The following is an 18,743-nucleotide window of genomic DNA, read 5'->3' on the forward strand; positions in this document are numbered from 1 at the left end:
AGTTCATGTCCTTTGAATCGGTGATGCTATCCAATCCTCTCATCCTCTGCACTAGGCAGAGGAGGTAACACGTTCCTGGTCAGTGCATCCTGCACATCTCAGCTGCCGCAGAGCACAGAAGGTAGACAATGCCCAAATACCTACCACTGCCTGCACTCGACTGACACCTCCACTCTGCCCCGCCCCCTGCCCTCAGGTGGAGTAAGTTCCTGCACTTGTATTCTGGCAGAAACAGAGCCCAGTCCAGGTAAACAGCTCTGGGGCTCCTCTCGGGTCTGGCAGAAGGATCCACTGAATGTATAGAATTGTAATTCAGGTCCTGTCACGCTGCACCATCCTGACTTGGAGATGTCACCGATCCCTCCTACCTCTGGTCCAGCTGTGAGCACTTCAGTATCCCCCCCGGTCCCAGTTCTGCTGTGGGGACCAGCAAGTGGGGAGCTCAGCCCCAGCTCAACACTCAACAGTTGGCTGCTAGGAAGCCAGACTCTGAACACCAAGGCATCTCTGAGTTGGAGTTTTCAGGTGACCCACAGAAGGTAGAGAACTGATCCTCTACACCAAGGCCAGTAACAGGCTTCCGGGGGTGGGGGCGGCACTGTCAGAGCAGGGGTCTGAGCAGCCTCAAGGCAGGCGTTTGGACAAGACAGGAAATTAAACCTGGGTAGGAGCATGGGGCTCTGAAGTATGATCTTTCCACCCAGCAGCCCTAACTGCTATGCTTAGTCGCTCAGTCGTGTCCGACTCTGTGACCCCATGGACTAGCCCGCCAGGCTCCTCTGTTGATGCGATTTCCTAGGCAAGAATACTGGAGTGGACCCATTTCCTGCTCCAGGGGATCTTCCAAACCCAGGTCTCCTGCATCGTAGGCAGATTCTTTACCATCTGAGCCACCAGGGAAGCCCAAGACCGGAGTATGGGTAGCCTATCCTTTCTCCAGGGGATCTTCCAGACCCAGGAATTGAACCAGGGTCTCCTGCATTGCGGGCAGATTTTTTACCAGCTGGCTACCAGGGAAGCCCCAGCAGCCCTAGGGAGGTGTGTTACATTATGCTGAAACATTAATGGGAATTGAAGGTTCTTACAGTTTTGGGACAGGTGAGGGGTTTTCAAAAAGGAACAAGGGCCGCTCTATCAGCTGCCTCTGAGGAACAAGTGGGCCATGTGCATAACCATTTCCAAGCTCCTCCCCTGCCCCAAGGGCACAGGCATCATGCCAGTTGGTCCCCACGGCCCTCTGAAAGAACACAGTTCCACGCACACTACTCTTCAGTGGTCTAGCATTTATTTCACTAGCCCTCGAGGCCTCACTAAGTGGTCGGCAAGGAAACCCAACGTCTCAGCATCCCAGTCTCTGTGCTCTACTTTGACTCCCCTCCGTGCTGAGACAGCCTGCTCAGGGCATGAGCGCTGGCACAGCTTCTCTACTCTTAAGATAGAAAAACAGAGGAAATAAATATCTAGATAAGGCAGACGAGAAGGCTGACACCCCTGGGCCTGACACTAGGAGAATTAGTGTGCTTCTGGTAAGTGAGACAGAGAAGAGCTCAGGGGATGGGTGGTTGGACATGACAGCCAACCTGCTCTGAGTGCCGGCAGATGGCCATGCTCGGGATTCAGGGCACAAAGACCTGCTCAGATGCAGGTGAACAAGCACAGGAGGCCTCAGCTCCAGGAGGATAAAAGTAGGTTCTCCCAAGCCACCTGCACCAGCGACAGAAAGCCAGGGAAGGACACCAGGTGTTTGCAGGAGTCATGGGATGGGGCGGGAGACCAGTGGGAGTGCTTGAAGGCCACCCACCTTGGAATGAGGGTGCAGCTGCCCTTAGAATCACTGCCCTTCCACAGAAACAGAGTCGTCACATACTGGACCCAACAGGCAGGACAGAGGGCTAGATGCAATGAGATTGGGGCAGAGGCCAGAGCGCTGGAAACATGGGGAGCAAATGCCTCCCTCACCAGGTAAGTGGGTCAAGGGCAGGGCTGTGGCCTTCCAAAGGCATCACCCAAGAACCAGAGCCCACAGGTGGAGCTCTGCACGTGTCGGCTCAGGCTTGTACGCGATACACCTGTGTTTGGGGCCAGGGACCCAGCACATGGTAAAGCGGGGGGACAGGGGGTAAAGAGGGCATCCCAGAGATACAGAAATTCGCCCTCCAACTCTGAGGCAGCTTGGAGCAGAGTCCACAGAGGACAACGGGCACTTGGGGAATCTGTGCTTCAGTGGTGGGCCGTCGTCTTCCCTCGTCTCCGGCCTGCACCTACAAGCTGTGGACTGAGTGCAAGCTGTCAGGGGAGCTCCACAGCAGGACGGAGGGAGCTGTTAGGTCACCACAAAAGCCAGCTTCTGGCTGCCCCGTGGGAATCACAGCCCTGGGCACCCTGTTCACTGGTGCCTTCAGCCCCTCCCCCACGTACTCTGCACACTCAGAGGCAAGAGGCATGCAGGCGTCTGGCCGAGAGGACGCCGTTTCCCAGCACGCCTCTCCTGGATTCACTCTCTCTGACTGCTGAGCAGCTGCAGTCCTGGCAGAGATTCTCCCGGCGGCAGGCCCCGCCTCGGGGAGGGCTGTCCCCCTGCAGAGCCAGGGCTGGCCCCCCGGGGGGCTTCCGGGCCAAAATTCCAGTCAGGTGGCCCCAAGCCGGAAAGTCAGATCTTGGGCCGCCAGCCTTTGATGAACTGCATGATCTTCTTGACCTGCAGCTTGGTCAGGCGGAAGTCATCTGCCAGGATGTCCTCACTGAGCTGCACGAAGATGCTGCCGTCTATGCGCTCTCGGGCAAAGAAGCTGACCACGTCCTCTGAGAGCCCGATAAAACGCAGACTTCGGGAGACCTCCTCCAGGGAGAGTGCAGAGAGGTCAGCAGGGGGCTGCCAGGAGGTGGCTTCTCGGCCTCCCCAGGCCGTGGCCCCATCCCGGGGACTGGCAGGAGGCCCTTCAAGGCGCCCCTGGGTGAGGAGTCGCGCTCCACCAGCCTCGGGGCCCTGTGGGGCCACCGGTGACAGTGGGGTGGGGCCCTGCCGCAACACCAAGCCTTCGGGCTCAAAGGCCTTGGGGGGTCCAAGTGGCGAGAGGCCAGGCCCAGGGGCCCCCACGGCTCTGGGCTCCTGACAGCGCAGCAGCTCAGGCTCTGGAGAACTGCCCCGGCCCAGCTCAAAGGGGTCAAAGGGCTCCAGGGAGGGTTCCTGCCACTCAGAGGAGGAGGAGGAGGAGGTGGGACAGGAGGAGGCGGAAGCTGCCAAGTAGGCCTGGCCTGGAGAGCCCAGGCCTGGGGAGTAAGCGGGGCTGGAGGTAGCCAGGGGACCTGAGGGAGCTGCTGGCCCGGAAGAGGAGGCCGCCGAAGGGCCCGTGGGGTAGGCAGGCCCGGAAAAGGGGTTAAGAGCTCCAAATGGAGCAAAGCGTTTCTGGGGGTGGGAGGGCTTGAATGGAGGTGGGCAGCCGTGGTAGGTCTTGGTGGGGGTGTCGGCCCCCAGGAGAGAGGCAGCTCGACTACTCAGGGGCTCCACAAGGGCCCGGGAGGCCTGGCTGGGCTGCGTGGTCGAGGGCAGGGGGCCCGGGGGTGGACGGCTGGAGGACTCGCCCACCTTGCAGTCTCCCCAGGTGCAGGGGTAGCAATAGAGGGAGTAGGCATCGGGTGACGGCGAGCCACTGCCACTTCGGGACCCCCCCCTGCAGACAGAAAGACAGACACAGACAGACGGGTAAGCAGAGCAAGAGGGAAACGTGACAGGCACACACATGTGCCACCACAAACCACCATCCCGCTAGGTCACAGAGATCCCAGCCATGCTGGCCCGTCCATCTCCCAGCCCCCAAGGCCTGAGGCCCTCTGAGATTGCTCTATTCTTCCCTCCGGCAACCTGCACTCCAGGAAAAACTAAACTGAACTACACAGAAAATTTTCAATGGCATGGAGTACTCCATCCTGCAGCAGATCTCAGTCTGGAAGGAAAGAGAGCCACACTCCCATGCAGTCATCATCATTTAGGTAAGCAGCCAACTGAGGCAGGAAGCCCCAGACCCCAAGGGCCCCTCCTTCAGGTTCGGCTCAGCAATATGCACCCTCCAAACCCCAGGGTCTGCAGTCTTCCTCTTCCTCACACTGGCTCCCTTCCCCGCCCTCTCCCTGGCCCCCTCGCCTGCTTCCATCCACCTGAGGTGGCCCAGGACCCAGAGAAGGAAGGGAGGGGCTCACCCATCCTGGAGGCCAGAGGAGTAGTAGGAGAGGCTGGAGCTGGGGGAGTGGATGGGCTGCAGCTTAGGGAAGCGTGGGGGTACTGGGGGGCTACCCAAGAGCCGGCCACTGCCACCCCGCGGGGGCACAGGAGGGGCGTTGAGCAGGCGGCACTCCTCCTTCACCTGCAAGCACAGGGCCATGATGCCACCCCCGTCTCCAGGCAGCTGGGCAAGGGGGGGTGCCTGCGACTGACCCACTTTGCCAAAAGCTGGCCTTGCTACTCAGCCACCCACCCCACCCCTTCTCGTCATCTCCAGCCTGTCAGACTCATTGAGAGTCCACAACACGCGCAACTGTCTCGTGCGGCCTTCAAAATCCATCGTGAATGTAAGAAGAAACAGAGAAGTAGACAAAACAAACATCAACAAGTAGACATATTCCTTCCTCAAGGAAAAGGAGAGAAAGAAGACAAAGGTGTAATGAGAAGAAGGGAAGGAAAAGTATCTGCCATCTGGATCCCTTTCTTATCGGTCAAACACTCAAAGTGGACTCCATGGGATATTAATAGGTGCTGTATATAGTCTGTGGACAAGTTCTGTTGGAAACTTCTGTGTTAAACCCAGATGAATGGGTTTCTGACCTGCAGGACTTCTCGAAGCCTTTATTATAATGGATACTCTGTGGCTCCAAAGTGAGGATGGGGAGAGCTGGGAATCAGACTGTATTTTCTAAACTTTCCTCACCCTAGACCCTTCTTTTCACCAGACAACTTAAAGGAGCCTTTGTTCTGTGAAACCTTCTGGGTAACGCTGTTCTAGGCTCATCCCATACTTTATGCGGCTAGGGACCTGCTGGTATCTTTGTCCCACAACTCCCAAGGCCACCGTCCATGGTACCCCTTCCTACAAAAGCGTCTGCGTCTCTTTCCTCTTTTTTTTCTCCCCCCTCCCCACCTCTGGCCACCCTCTGTCGCACACCTCGGGGGCTGGAGACCGAGATGCCAAGGCAGGGGCCCAGGAGAACGAGCTTTCCAAATTCAAACCCTGCCCCGTGGCTGGCCACCTCCCCGGAAGGCCGGGCCCACAGAGCTCAGCGACCGGCCTCCCACCCTCTTCGCCTCCACCGCATCCACTCACCGCCTCGGATTTGGGAGGCACGGGAGGCGGCGCCGCCTCGGGCTCCAGGCGGGGCGGCCCGGCGGCTCCGAAGGAGATGAGGTCGGGCCCCGGGAGCGGCCGGGTCCTGCCCTCGACTAGGCTCTCGGCTGCCTGGTGCGTCCACAGCTCCTCGTAGGGGATCTCGGCGGGCGGCGCGGCGGGCTCCGGCCCGCCGGCCCAGTCGGGGATCACGTACTCCTGGTCGCCGTCGCCTGGTGGGCCGGGGCCGGGAGCGCGGGCGGGCACGAGGGCGCGCGGGGGCGCGGGCAAGCAGAGGCGCGCGCGGCGCGGGCTGGCGCACTCGTCGGCCAGCTCGGCGGGCGCCTCGCGCACTGCGGTTGAGTACTCGTCGGGGTCGAAGCGCTCGCGACAGTAGGAGGCGCTGTCGCGCACCAGGCGCTCGACGCGCGGGTCCCCGGCCAGGAGGCCCTGCGGCAACGCGAAGCGCGGCGTGTTGGTGAGCAGCAGGAAGTGCAGCGGCGCCGGTCCCTCGCGGCGCAGCGCCAGCCCCAGCACCACTGTCTTGGAGATGATGCTGACCAGCTTGTAGCAGTGGCCCTCCCGCACCGGGTGCAGGTCGTAGGGGTTGCGGGGTGGGCGGCTGGGCACCAGCACGTTCACCGGAAGCCGCACGCGCTCGATAATGGCGCGCACCGTGTGCTCGCCCTCCTGCATCTGCAGCTCCAGCGGGCTGCGCGTGCTGAAGCGGCCCTGGCACTGGAAGGGAAGGCTCAGGCTCTCGTTGGTGCGGTGGTTCATGCAGATGAGGCAGGGCATCTTGCCTTTGATGGGCCTGGGGCCTCCGCCGCCACCCGCGGCCCCCGCGCCCCCCGGGCCGCCGCCGCCACCGCCGCCGCCCACCCCGGCCAGCGCTCCGGCCCGGCCCAACTTGCGCAGCAGGGTCGTGAAGCGCGAGCGCTCCTTGGTGGTCTTGGCGCACAGGATCTCCGCCTGCCCCATGAGAGTGAGCTCGTCACCCGCGTGCAGCGTGAAGTTGTACACCTCGCTATCCTCGCTGAACTCCCCTGACACCACCTGGGGAACCCAGAAACAGAGGGAGGCCTTAGCCCCAGGCGGGGGAAAGCCAGTCTGGGGACCCAGGAGGGCAACCCTTCTTTTGGGGCTTTCCCAAGATCAAGAGCACTGGACTGAGGGCCTGCATTCTGTAGAGGCCACGTGGTCACGGTGGTGCAGCCTCAGAGTTACCTCTTGGAAAGGTAATTATTTTATTTGCTGTAAGAATTGCTGTAAGGATTAAATAGACTATAAAGTAAGTGTTAATCGCTCAGCCATGTCTGACTCTGTGACTCTATGGACTGTAGCCTGCCAGGCTCCTCTGTCCATGGGATTTCCCAGGCAAGAATACTGGAGTGGGTTGTCATTTCCTTCTCCAGGGATAGGACTGGGTCTCCCACATTGCAGACAGATTCATTACCATCTGAGCCACCAGGTAGACTTTACGTATACTGAAATACTTTGAAAATATTCAATATACAGCAATGCTTGTATCATTTTTTTACAATTGGGCAATAATAATCCTCCACCTATTCAACAAGACTACTCTGAAGAGGAATGAATTGATGGATAAGAAAGGGGTTTGTAAATAGTAAAGAGCTATCTGTACATTAAGTGGGGGACTGTTTGCACTCTATGTCTTCACAGCCACCACCTCCACCAGTAGATGCTAGGATGGCTGCCCTGAAAGATCTCCAAGTCAAGGCATGAACCTCCACACACATACCTCCACACACACTTCCTGCTTCCCCACCTTTTGCAGGAAGTTCTTGGGCCCAGTTCCAGAAAGTTCATACACCTAGCCAAAGACTTTCAGGGGGCTGCCGGAAGCCACACTGTGACACTTCTACCTCTCAGAACCTAGCGGGAGCCCTCCATCCAGGGTCAGGCTTGCCCCTGAGGATAATGAAACCTGGGGGCACCATGCCCGGTGCAGAAAGGACTGACCTTGACACTGAAAGTGATGGCTTCCATCACAAAGATGCGATCAGGAAAGACGCTGGCCACCTCCTCCACGCTGCTGAAGTACCTCACTGGCTCCCGAACATCCCGGGCTTGCTCCAGGAGCTTGAACTTCCCTGCAAAGGACAGAACGCAGGCTGTTAGGGTGGGCCTGCTTGCTGGGAAGCCTAGCCTGCATCCTGAGAGGCCTCATGGTCCCCACATCTTTCGCCCCTCATCTCAGCCAGTCCCTCTGGAACTCAGGTGGGCAGAAGGGCAGGTTTGCACTAGTGGAAGCTGGTCAGCTGGTTCAAGACTCAGCAGGGAGGTGAGCACATATTCCTAGCAAATAGAGCACAGCCCTTACCCAGTGGAGAGTTTGTGGGTGTGTGACAGGGCCAGCAGCTGTCTGCCTAGAGAAACTCAAGGGCAAACTGGTACCCAAACACTTGAACACCAACATTAGTGTGGCAATGGGGATGCTGATGCCTAGCTTGGTCCCAGCCCAACTCTGATTTGCTATGACCCAGACAAATCCCTTCCCCTCTCAGGGATTTTGAATCCTCATCTAAAGAAGCTGGAGCAGAGGTTTGCAGGCCCTGTCTGAATCTGGCCTCCTGTGTTAGCTTTAGATTGCTAACCCACATTGATGCAATGGGCAAACCAGGGCCCAGCCCCAGGCTTTGGAGACCCAAGGAGAGCCACTCTGACTCCTGATCTGTTCCCAAACCCTGCTGTGGTCCAACATCCAGCGCCACTCTCCCAGAGGCCTCAGATCTGAGCCCAGCAAGCTGCCTCCCTCAGATGAGGTCTTCCTGATCTGCAGTCCAAGGCTGTGTTTCCACTGGCTCAGCAGAAGCCCCCAGAAGACACGGGCTTTAAAGAATGATGCTAATCTGTAACGCTGACACCCCTCTGTGTTAACTGACCTCACTGGCCACATACCTTTTATGTGCCCACCTTGTTGTTGTTTAGTTGCTAAGTCGTCCCCATCTCTTTTGCAACCCCAGGGACTGTAGCCCACCAGGTGCCTCTGTCCATGGGATTTCCCAGGCAAGAACGCTGGAGCGGGTGGCCACGCCCTCCTCCAGGGGATCTGCCTGACCCAGGGATGGAATCCGTGTCTCCGTATTAGCAAGCAGATTTTTTACTACTGAGTCACCTGGGAAGCCCCATGTGCCCACTTACATGAGCACAAAGACAGGCTGTGAACCAGGCTGGCATCTGGCCTCTTTTTAGGCCTTACACAGGAGGAAGAGAGTCTTGTATAGGCTGAGAGAAGACAAGGTGACTCTAACTTCTGCAGTGTTTCTGGTGGTTGCTGCCTATTACATTCATTTATTCATTCCACAAGCATTTATAGAGCACCTACTGTGTGCCAGACACTAGCCTAGGCTCAATGAGGGGGGCAGATCTGGGTAAGATATGATCTGCCATCAAGATATCAAATCCAGATCTAGTATGTGACAGCAGGGTGTGACGGGATGGCAGGATGACCACAACAGACTCGACAAAAGACGAGGAGACCACCAAGTTGAGGGAAATCTGCCTGTCCGTGTTGGGGGATCATAAGAATGAATTTTACAGAGTGAACATTCCACACAAAAGAAACGGCATGAGTCAAGACACATGGTCACAGAAGCAAACTGCCTGCCAACATGGTGAGTGCCTGGAGAGTAGGATTTGACGGGGGTGATGACGGGTGGAGCAGACAGCGACTGGGCTATGAAAAGCTCTGAATGCCATATGGTAGGACTTTATTCCATAAGAATGAAACCCACTGGAGTGTTCTGAGCAAAGAAAGACCAAGATCAAAGGTGAACTCTATAAAGATAACAGGGACACTTAGGTAAATAACCCAGTAACAAGTTCTGGAAAAGAGCAGGGGCATCAGCTGAGGGGAAAGCAAAAAACAAACAGAACAAGGGGTACAGGTTCCAGCAGGGAGCCTCATCAGACTGTGGTGACTGCCAAGTGTCGAGGGAGGAAGGGGTTGCAGCTACCAGCCTGGTCAGAAATGGAGACAGCAGAGCTGTTAACCAAAACTGGGACCCTGGAAGGAACCAGTGGGGAGTGAGAGAGTCAATTCCTACGCAGGTTGATAAGAAATCTGGGGGTCCCCAAGGAGAGAGGGGTCTGGGGATCTCAAGGAGGAGAAAAGGACAAACTTTTTTTTTTTCCTCTACGTTCCTTAGTCTTAGTCACATAAAACGTTCTTTCCTTTAAGAACTGATGATTACACAACAAACAACTCAGTTTAAACTCTGTGCTACTGCTAAGTCACTTCAGTCGTGTCTGACTCTTAGCGACCCCATGGACTGGAGCCTACCAGGCTCCTCCATCCATGGGATTTTCCAGGCAAGAGTACTGGAGTGGGGTGCCAGCGCCTTACTACGGAGCAAATTTGGAAAACTCAGCAGTGGCCACAGGACTGGAAAAGGTCAGTTTTCATTCCAATCCCAAAGAAAGACAATGCCAAAGAATGCTCGAACTACCGCACAATTGCACTCATCTCACATGCTAGTAAAGTAATGCTCAAAATTCTCCAAGCCAGGCTTCAGCAATACGTGAACCATGAACTTCCTGATGTTCAAGCTCGTTTTAGAAAAGGCAGAGGAACCAGAGATCAAAGTGCCAACATCCGCTGGATCATCGAAAAAGCAAGAGGGTTCCAGAAAAACATCTATTTCTGCTTGACTATGCCAAAGCCTTTGACTGTGTGGATCACAATAATCTGTGGAAAATTCTGAAAGAGAGACCACCTAACCTGCCTCTTGAGAAACCTATATACAGGTCAGGAAGCAACAGTTAGAACTGGACATGGAACAACAGACTGGTTCCAAATAGGAAAAGGAGGACGTCCAGGCTGTATATTGTCACCCTGCTTATTTAACTTATATGCAGAATACATCATGAGAAATGCTGGGCTGGAAGAAGCACAAGCTTCTTCCCGGAATCAAGATTGCCGGGAGAAATATCAACAACCTCAGATATGCAGATGACACCACCCTTATGGCAGAAAGTGAAGAGGAACTCAAAAGCCTCTTGCTGAAGGTGAAAGAGAGAGTGAAAAAGTTGGCTTAAAGCTCAACATTCAGAAAATGAAGATCATGGCATCTGGTCCCATCACTTCATGGGAAATAGATGGGGAAACAGTGGAAACAGTGTCAGACTTTATTTTTGGGGGCTCCAAAATTCCTGCAGATGGTGACTGCAGCCATGAAATTAAAAGACTCCTTGAAAGAAAAGTTATGACCAACCTAGATAGCATATTGAAAAGCAGAGACATTACTTTGCCAACAAAGGTTTGTCTAGTCAAGGCTATGGTTTTTCCTGTGGTCATGTATGGATGTGAGAGTTGGACTGTGAAGAAGGCTGAGTGCCGAAGAATTGATGCTTTTGAAGTGTGGTGTTGGAGAAGACTCTTGCGAGTCCCTTGGACTGCAAGGAGATCCAACCAGTCCATTCTGAAGGAGATCAGCCCTGGGATTTCTTTGGAAGGAATGATGCTAAAGCTGAAACTCCAGTACTTTGGCCACCTCACGCGAAGAGTTGACTCATTGGAAATGACTCTGATGCTGGGAGGGATTGGGGGCAGGAGGAGAAGGGGACGACAGAGGATGAGATGGCTGGATGGCATCACTGACTCGATGGACGTGAGTCTGAGTGAACTCCGGGAGATGGTGATGGACAGGGAGGCCTGGCGTGCTGCGATTCATGGGGTCGCAAAGAGTCGGACATGACTGAGCGACTGAACTGACTGAACTGAAGGATTATATGACAACAATGTATCCTGCTTGAGGACAGTTTCTCCTTCCTGAAAACCTTCTGGCTAATCCTGTTATCTTAAAATGTAAATTCTGGGAGTGGGTCTAGTAAGAGCTTTACAACCTTGAGACATGCTTTTGATTTATTATAATAACTACATAACTCCTGATGTCTATGTCAGAAGCTTTCTCTGTCCCTTGTCATACTTTAATAAAATTCTGCTACACAAAAGCTCTTGAGTGATCAAGCCTGGTCCCTAGTCCCAAAGCTAAATCTTCTTCAGAGATCATGAATCCAACACCGTGCACCGTAAGCTATCAGAAACATGGGCCAAACTGGGGAGGCCAAATGAGGCCCTGCAGGTGGTGCTCCTAGGGCAGGCAGGTGAGCGTGTGGGTGCAGGGCTTGGGGAAGTGTAGTCAGAAGTAATAGAAGATCACCGGCCCACAGGAGGCAGTGTCAGCTGTGGGGCAGGCCAGATAGCTCAGGGAAAAGGAAGAAAAAAGGATCCCAACCCATCGGGGACCCCCTTCCCAGAGAAATCCCACAGTGTACTCCTAGCAAGAACACACAGCGTTGTATATACAGCATGGGGGTTGTGGTGGGTTCAAAGCCCAACCAGAACCCAGACAGAGACACTTGTCCTAATGCAGAGAGCTCAGGGCAGCGCCTGCAGCGTCAACATCTAAAAGCAGGAAAAGGGAGAATCAAGAGAGGGGGATATGCCCAGAGAAAGCCAGAGGGAATGCACCCCATCCCTACCCCGCACCCTGCTCCAACTAATCTGAGACCCTGGTGGAAAGAGGCCTCAGATGAGCCACAGCCCTAGAGGGCAGAGGGATACCCTGGGGAGGGGACAGAGCAGGTCAGGAATCACAGGTCTGCCACCATCCAAGAGTGGCCCCCTTCTCTCATCCAGTCGCCGCCCCCATATCCACACACAACCACCCCCACCCCCACCCCCACCACCAATTCCAAGCAGCTAGGCAGGGAGAAATGCCCACTGCCCGCTGTGGGGAGAGCTGGAGCCAAGTCAGGGCTAGAGCCGGGGGAGGATGTGGCAGGGAAGATCGATGTAACCATGGTAGCCAGCACCACCCCCTCCGCCGCAGCCTGAGCCCAGCACCGGTCATCACTGCCGGGAGGAAGGAAAGAAGACCTCTGGGGAGTGATGCTTTGGCCCCTGGAAGCCTTCTCCTCCCTCTGCGGCCCCACTGGAGGCAGCTTCCTCTCCTGCCTTCCCCTTACAAGAGACAAGAGGTCTTCCCCCTCGACCCCCGCGGCTCTAGGGACCTGCCCCACCCTAGCCTGCCCCTCCTCCCTGCCCGAGACTCCCAAACCACATAATCGCGGTCCTGACCGTTCCTTCCAGCCTGAAGCTGGGTCTTGTTTGTCACCGCTCCCTGCCAGCACCTGACCCAGAGCAGATGCTCCTTAAAGAATGGTGGGTAAATGCACAGACTTGACAGTCGGACAGACCTGGTGCCACCTGCCACCTGTATGGTCTTGAGCAAATTCTTTAATCGCTATAGGCTTCAGTTTTCCTATCGGTAAAATGGAAGCATACAACTTGGCTCACGCGGTGCTCCGCGGAGTCCCGGAGAAGGCCGGTCTCCCTGCCTCCCCCGGGGGTGAACCTTGGCCTGGAGACCCGGGTCCCCAGCAGCGCCCCCTACCCGACTCGGGACCAGGCACCGCCCTGAGCTCTCCTCCCCTCTCCTTACCGCCCCCCACCCGGCCCACCGCGGCGTCTCTCTCCGAGGTCCGCAGCCTCCGCCCCAGCCCGCCCGCCCGCCAGCCCGCGCTATTACTAATTCACTAGGAGGAACCAGCGTCGGGCTGTGCACTCAGAGCTTCCTCGTTAACCTGCCGGCGGCCCCTCCCCCTCCTAGGGGGGCTTCGGCCTCCCTACCCCCGCCCCCCAACCAGGCGGGGCGCGAGCAGCCCACTGGAAAGATGGGTCAGGGATGCGAAACCTCGGCTAGCCAGCTTTCACCCCATGATCACCACCATACACAGTCAAGAGGCCACCCAAAGCGATGGAGGGAAAGAGCCAGAAGACCCGTGGACCCACAGTTCCCTAGGAGACTCTGGATCTCGGTTTCCCCGATTTGTTTTGGTTTTTATTGGCAGCGGGATCTTATTCCCCGACCAGGGATGGAACCCGCGCCCACTGCAGTGGAAGGGCAGAGTCTTAACCAATGGAGCACCAGGGAAGTCCCCCAGTCTTTGCTTTTTTGTCCCAATGAGATGACCTGGGACTTTTCCCTGGACCAATGCCAAATACCCAGGCTGGGAAGTTTCTAGTTTGGGCAGGCCTTCCCAGGGGCCCCAGGACAGAACCCTAGGTCAGAAAGATACTTGAGTTTCCTCATCTTCAAAATGGGGTGTAGGGACTACAGGGGTGTGGGAACTACAACAAGTTCACGGGGTGTTGTAAAAAGCGGAAGCCCTCTAAAGGGTTTGGTCCTGTCCCACTGACTCAGGGGAGAACCAGGCAGGGCCAGAGGGGGAACAGCAGACCTGTGAGGAAGCGGCTGGGAGCCTTCCCAGCTCCAAGGATTCCAACCTTTGTTGCAGGGTGAAAGTAAAAATCGCTCTGTCATGTTTGACTCTTTGCGACCCCATGGACTGTAGCCGCCAGGCTCTTCTGTCCATGGAATTCTCCAGGCAACGATACTGGAGTAGGTTGCCATTCCCTTCTCCAGGGGATCTTCCCAACCCAGGGATCGAAACGAGGTCTCCCACATTGCAGGCGGATTCTCCACTATCTGAGCCACCAAGGAAGCCCTGTTTCGGGGTGGGTAGCAGTTAAACACAGAACTGATTTAACTCCTGACTCCTGGAGCTCTGTAAGACTTCCTCACAGGTGCTGTGAGGCTGGGATGGTGGCAAAGCTCTGCCCAGTGTCTGGAAAGCAGCTCATGTTGATACACAGGAGCTGTGGGCTCCTGGGCTTGCATAGGGGCATCTCTGGGCTGACGGCGACCAGTCTTGCACCCTTCTCATTCAGGGAACAACAACCCTGCATCCCTGATGTGGCAGCCAGCACCAGCCCAAAGATCAAGATGCCTGGGTGCTAGCCCTTGCTCTTCTGTGCGACCCTGGGCAAGTCATTTCCCTTCCTAGGCCTCTGTTCCATCCTGTGTAAAATGAAAGGGCTTCTTTTTTTAGAAGCAGAATCCTTTCTTCAAACAAAATCTTTAGGACATCAGCATCACATATAAAATAGATAAAAGTAAATATTCATTGTTGTTGTTTAATTGCTAAGTTGTGTCCAACTCTTTGCACCCCCAAGCTCCTCTGTCCATGGGGTTTTCCCAGGCAAGAGTACTGGAGTGGGTTGCCATTTCCTTCTCCAGGGGATCTTCCTGACCCAGGGACCGAACTCAAGTCTCCTAGGTCTCCTACACTGGCAGTTGGGTTCTTTACCACTGAGCCACCAGGGAAGCCCTGGTCTCAAGCATAATTTTATTAAAAGTTTTTAAATTTTAGCATTCACTTAAGAGTCAATCAATGGGGACCTCCCTGGTGGCACAGTGGTTAAGACTTCGCCTTCCAATGCAGGGGGTGTGGGTTTGATCCCTGATGGGGAACTTAGATCTCACATGCCTTGGTGCCAAAAAATCAAAACATGAAACATAAGCAATATTGTAACAAATTCAATGAAGACTTTAAAGAAAAAAGTCAATCAACGAAAACAATAAATTTAACACAAGCATCGGAAAAACAGGATTAACGCTAGCAGATGCAGCCATATAATCAGCCTGGGCATCCCTTTATTTCTATGTCTTTGGGTTGTGCAATACTGAGAGAATCCTGGCAGGAGATATTTTCTTTGAGGGGCTGTACAAAAAGGGTTAATGAGGCAGACTGTGGTACACACCAAATGTCTCTAGTCGGGGTTTAAGGTTTGACTTGTAGTGGTATGAAGGTGTGGATTTTTTTAATCATTAGTTTCAAATCTACTTTAAAATGGGAATCAAAGGTTTGCAACCAGAAACCCAGGGCTTCACAGTCCAGTACAAAAACCACTGGACCCTAACTCTAATCCTGACTTTAGTCAGCACCACCCCCGCCCCCGCTCATCAGTCATGACCTCGCTCATCCCTGCAGCTCTAAAGAAAAGCCAGTCACCAACATCCAGTGCCCAAGACTTCCTGCACCCATCCCCCTGCCTACAGCCCCCACTGGCTCTGTGCCATCTGTCCCTGGGCACACCTGGGTACTGCAGGGGGATGTCAATCTTGGGCCCGATGACGTAGTGGCCCTCCTCCAGGGTGTGGGCTGTCACCGTGGTCCACTGGCGGCAGGAATGAATGAGCAGGATGTCTCGCTCACTGACGCCCTCAGCATACTCCCCTGGGAGGGGGCAGGCGGACAGAGGAGGGAGGAGAGAAAAGAGAACATTAGGAGGGGCAGAGAGGCAGGGTGACCTCCTCACCGAGACACCGCCCGAGGACAGCTCTCCACGATCCCCGTCCGGGCCAGCAATGCTCCAGGGACGGGGGCTGCCAGCTGTGAGCTTGGGGCTGAATCAGGCCCCGTCTCTCAGGGCTCAGGCTTCCGATGGGGCCCCCGCAACCAACCCTGCCTCCATCCTGCATTTATCCTTCGACTGGACTGCCTGCTGTCCCAGTCCATGTGCTGGAGCCAGGGGCTCCTCCCTCCAGGAGCCCTCAGGCCCAGGGGGCGGGAGGTGGGGAGAGATGTGAACAGAGGATGCGGGCCCAGTTTGAGGCACTGAATGGAGGCAGTCTGAGCTCTCACAGAAGGGGCAGCAAACTAGTTGGGGTGGGGGGGCAGGGGCAGCAGGGAGGATGGGAGACAGTGCTGAGCAGCAGACACTTGGGCTGGACCTCAGAACCACAACTCACACCAGCAGAATTCTCAGCCCCGAATCAGCTCCTGGGCCAGTCAGCTCCTGGCCCCCGCCTTGTTGGGGCCCCAGAGAGGGCTGAGAAGGGGTCGTCCATTGTGGAGTCCAGAGCTGTGGGTCACTCGGGCCAGGAGAATAGCAGGGCTTAGAGGAGCTGATTCACTGCTCCCTTGGGCAGCCCCTTCCTTCTCTCCCACTGCCACAGACAGGCTCCTTCATCCAAGGGACCCCAAAGGAGAGGGAACCTTTGGGGTCTCAGATACCCCCTGGCCCCACCTCAGAGAAGCTGCTTCTTGGCATTCCCTCCCAGAGCCCTTCACCTCCCAGTTTGTGGGACACAGTGATGAAGGCCAGAGCAGGGCGGGGGTGGGGGTGGATTTAGAAGCGGAGGAGGATAGTCCTGGGGGAAGCTGCACTGGGGCAAAGGTGTTAGGAGGGGCCCGGGCCCCAGAGGCTCCAACCCCAGCAACAGTTTCCAGGAGAGCAGGAGGCCGGCCCAGCTTCCAGGAGGCCTTGGAGCCGTTTCCTGGATGCAGCTGGTGGGGAGGGTGGGGGTGGGGGATACTCCCTCCAACACAACTTAATAAATTTCTGCCACCCAACCAAATGGGAAATGGTTTACTCTGATGGCTGGGGACTCCCTGAAGTGTGTGCATTTGATGGCGGGAGGGGAGTGGGGGGGCGGAGATGTGTTCAGGACCTTCAGGGAGGGCCTGGCTCTCACCGCATATATGTGTATATCTGGTTGGGAGTGTGGGGCTTTCTCCTCAACTCCTCTCCTGGAGCAGAGAAAGCTCTCCTACTCCGTAACCTCCTCTTAGAGCTCTCTAAAGCCCCCGCCTGCCCTTCCAAGGGATGCAGGCCACAGCCACACAGGACACACTCCAACCATGGATCAAGGTCACCAACAGTGGAGTCAGCCCAGCCACCTGGATCACAGCGATAGGGGCTTGTCACCCCTATGACGCAACTCAGTCTCACAGTCACACTAATGCACGGGCCAAGACATACTTTTGATCACATATTCACAACTCACAATTTTGATAACAAAAGGTGACCACAGCCGTAGCCACCACTGTCACAGACAGATGGCTGGGCCATTACACCAGTTGCTCATGCTCTCATTCATTCATTCAGTCCTTCCATAATCTTCATTAGGCAGGATGCCCTACCCCAAGGAGCCCGTAGCCCAGTAGGAGGACAATAAACTGACCATTGTAACGGGTGCACAGCAGGAAACAAGACAACAGGCCAGAGGTCAGGGGAGCCCAAAGGAGGCTTGCCTGTCCTCAAAAAAGACCCCCAGGAGGGGAAGATGCCAACTAGGATGCATGGGAAAGTGGCCAGGCACGACCTAGGACCAGCATATTCCATTTACACGCAGACACACACACAGCTTTGCTATTGACATCGGCATCACACGCTGATGATGGGCGAGAACAAGACACTGGACCACCAGGCACCCCTGCCCGACGGCCCAGGCACAGAGGCTTCACGGAGCCCGCTCCTGGACACGCTGACACTCGCTGTACCCACTCCGGGCCGCCGCGGGTCGGCGGAGAGGCTGCTGGCCCCAGCGGAGAGGAGACGAGCCTGAAGCCGCGGGCCGCATTAGCATTCAGGGAAGCGAGTGTGCCAACGCGGGCCAAACCCCTATTCTTCTCACACACAAAACCCCCGGCCTGGCTGCCAGCCCCGGCTCCCGCCCCTCCCCCAGCCAAGCGGCCCCCTTTTCCTGAAACGGTCCTCTTGCTCTGGGCAGCCTCCGGGCACCCCTCTCGGCCCCCCAAGCATCAGCAGAGCAACCTGGGCCCCCGGGGCCCCAAGGAGAAGTGGAGCAAGACGTGGGAAGGGCCAGGGGTGGGGGGCTTGGGGGCGCGCCCGGAGGGATGACTCGCTCCTTCAGGCCCAGAGGTGGCCTGCCAGTCCGCGGGGGCGGAGGCTGCCCACCACCCCCGGGCCGCGAAAGGAGGGTGCGAGAAGAGTCCCAAGAGGGCTGGGGTGGGGGTGGGGGGCGGCGGCAGTGTGAAGACAAGAGTCCGAGGCCCAGGGATGCGGGAGGATCGAGGTGAGAGGCCAGAGACAAAGAGATGGAGGGGGGCGCGGCCTGGACGGGGGTCCGAGGGCGGCGAGAGAAGGGGGTGCACCGACGGGGCGGGCTGGGTGGCTCCGCCAGGCTCCGGGGTCCAGCGGGGCCGGAGAGCTCTCTCCGGGGCCCGGCTCCAGTCCCTGTCCCAGGTTTCTGTCCCTGTGCCCGTCCGCGGGGCCCGGGAGGAGGCATACCCTCGGTTTCTGGACCCCGGGTCTCCGGAGAGGCGCGCCGGGAACAGAGCGAGGTCCGCGCGGAGGAGCGGGAGGGCAGGGGCCGCATCCTCACGGCCCCGCTGGCACCTGCCGGGAGAGCCCCCCGCGGCCCCTCTCCCCAGCACCCCCGGTACCTGGCCCGAGGCAGGCGAGCGTGGGCAAGCGGCAGCGGCTGACGATGAGATCCAGCGGGAAGGCGCCCATGCTCCAGCGCAGGCCGGCCAGCCCGGCCGCCAGCTTCTCCATGGCATGGGAGCCCCGGGGTCGCCGTCCCGGGACCCCGACGACAGGTCCCGTGCGGCCCGGGCTCCCGCGCCCGCCGCTACCTCCTGGGGCCGCCGCGGCGCTCCCCGCCTAGCCGCCCGGCCCGGGGCTGCGGGCGTCACGTGGCCGGCCTCCCCGCGGGGCGCGGGCCCCCGCCACCCGCCCCTCGCCCCACCCCCCGGCCTCCAAGTCCCGCCTCCCCGCCCGCCGGGTTCCCTCGCCCCCTCCCCGAGCGT

At 57.1% G+C, this 18,743-nt stretch overlaps 1 protein-coding gene and 1 long non-coding RNA gene across 2 annotated transcripts; one reads left to right on the forward strand and one right to left on the reverse strand.

Moving 5' to 3' along the window:
* Nucleotides 1–1,501: 1,501 nt before the first annotated feature.
* Nucleotides 1,502–18,489, reverse strand: GAREM2 (GRB2 associated regulator of MAPK1 subtype 2). Its single transcript, XM_055539151.1, has 6 exons — nt 18,378–18,489; nt 15,282–15,422; nt 7,299–7,429; nt 5,316–6,371; nt 4,198–4,361; nt 1,502–3,671 (listed from the first exon to the last, which is right to left on the reverse strand). Exons 1-6 carry the CDS (start codon nt 18,487–18,489, stop codon nt 2,651–2,653), a joined length of 2,625 nt encoding a protein of 874 aa, XP_055395126.1. The 3' UTR covers nt 1,502–2,650.
* LOC129622507 (uncharacterized) lies at nt 3,253–4,643 on the forward strand. The gene is made up of 3 exons (XR_008700024.1): nt 3,253–3,355; nt 3,874–3,990; nt 4,497–4,643. It is a non-coding gene; the product is annotated as an uncharacterized LOC129622507 (long non-coding RNA).
* Nucleotides 18,490–18,743: the final 254 nt, after the last annotated feature.

The sequence above is a fragment of the Bubalus kerabau genome, chromosome 11 (genome assembly GCF_029407905.1).
Source record: "Bubalus kerabau isolate K-KA32 ecotype Philippines breed swamp buffalo chromosome 11, PCC_UOA_SB_1v2, whole genome shotgun sequence".
NCBI classification, from domain to species: Eukaryota; Metazoa; Chordata; class Mammalia; order Artiodactyla; family Bovidae; genus Bubalus; species Bubalus kerabau.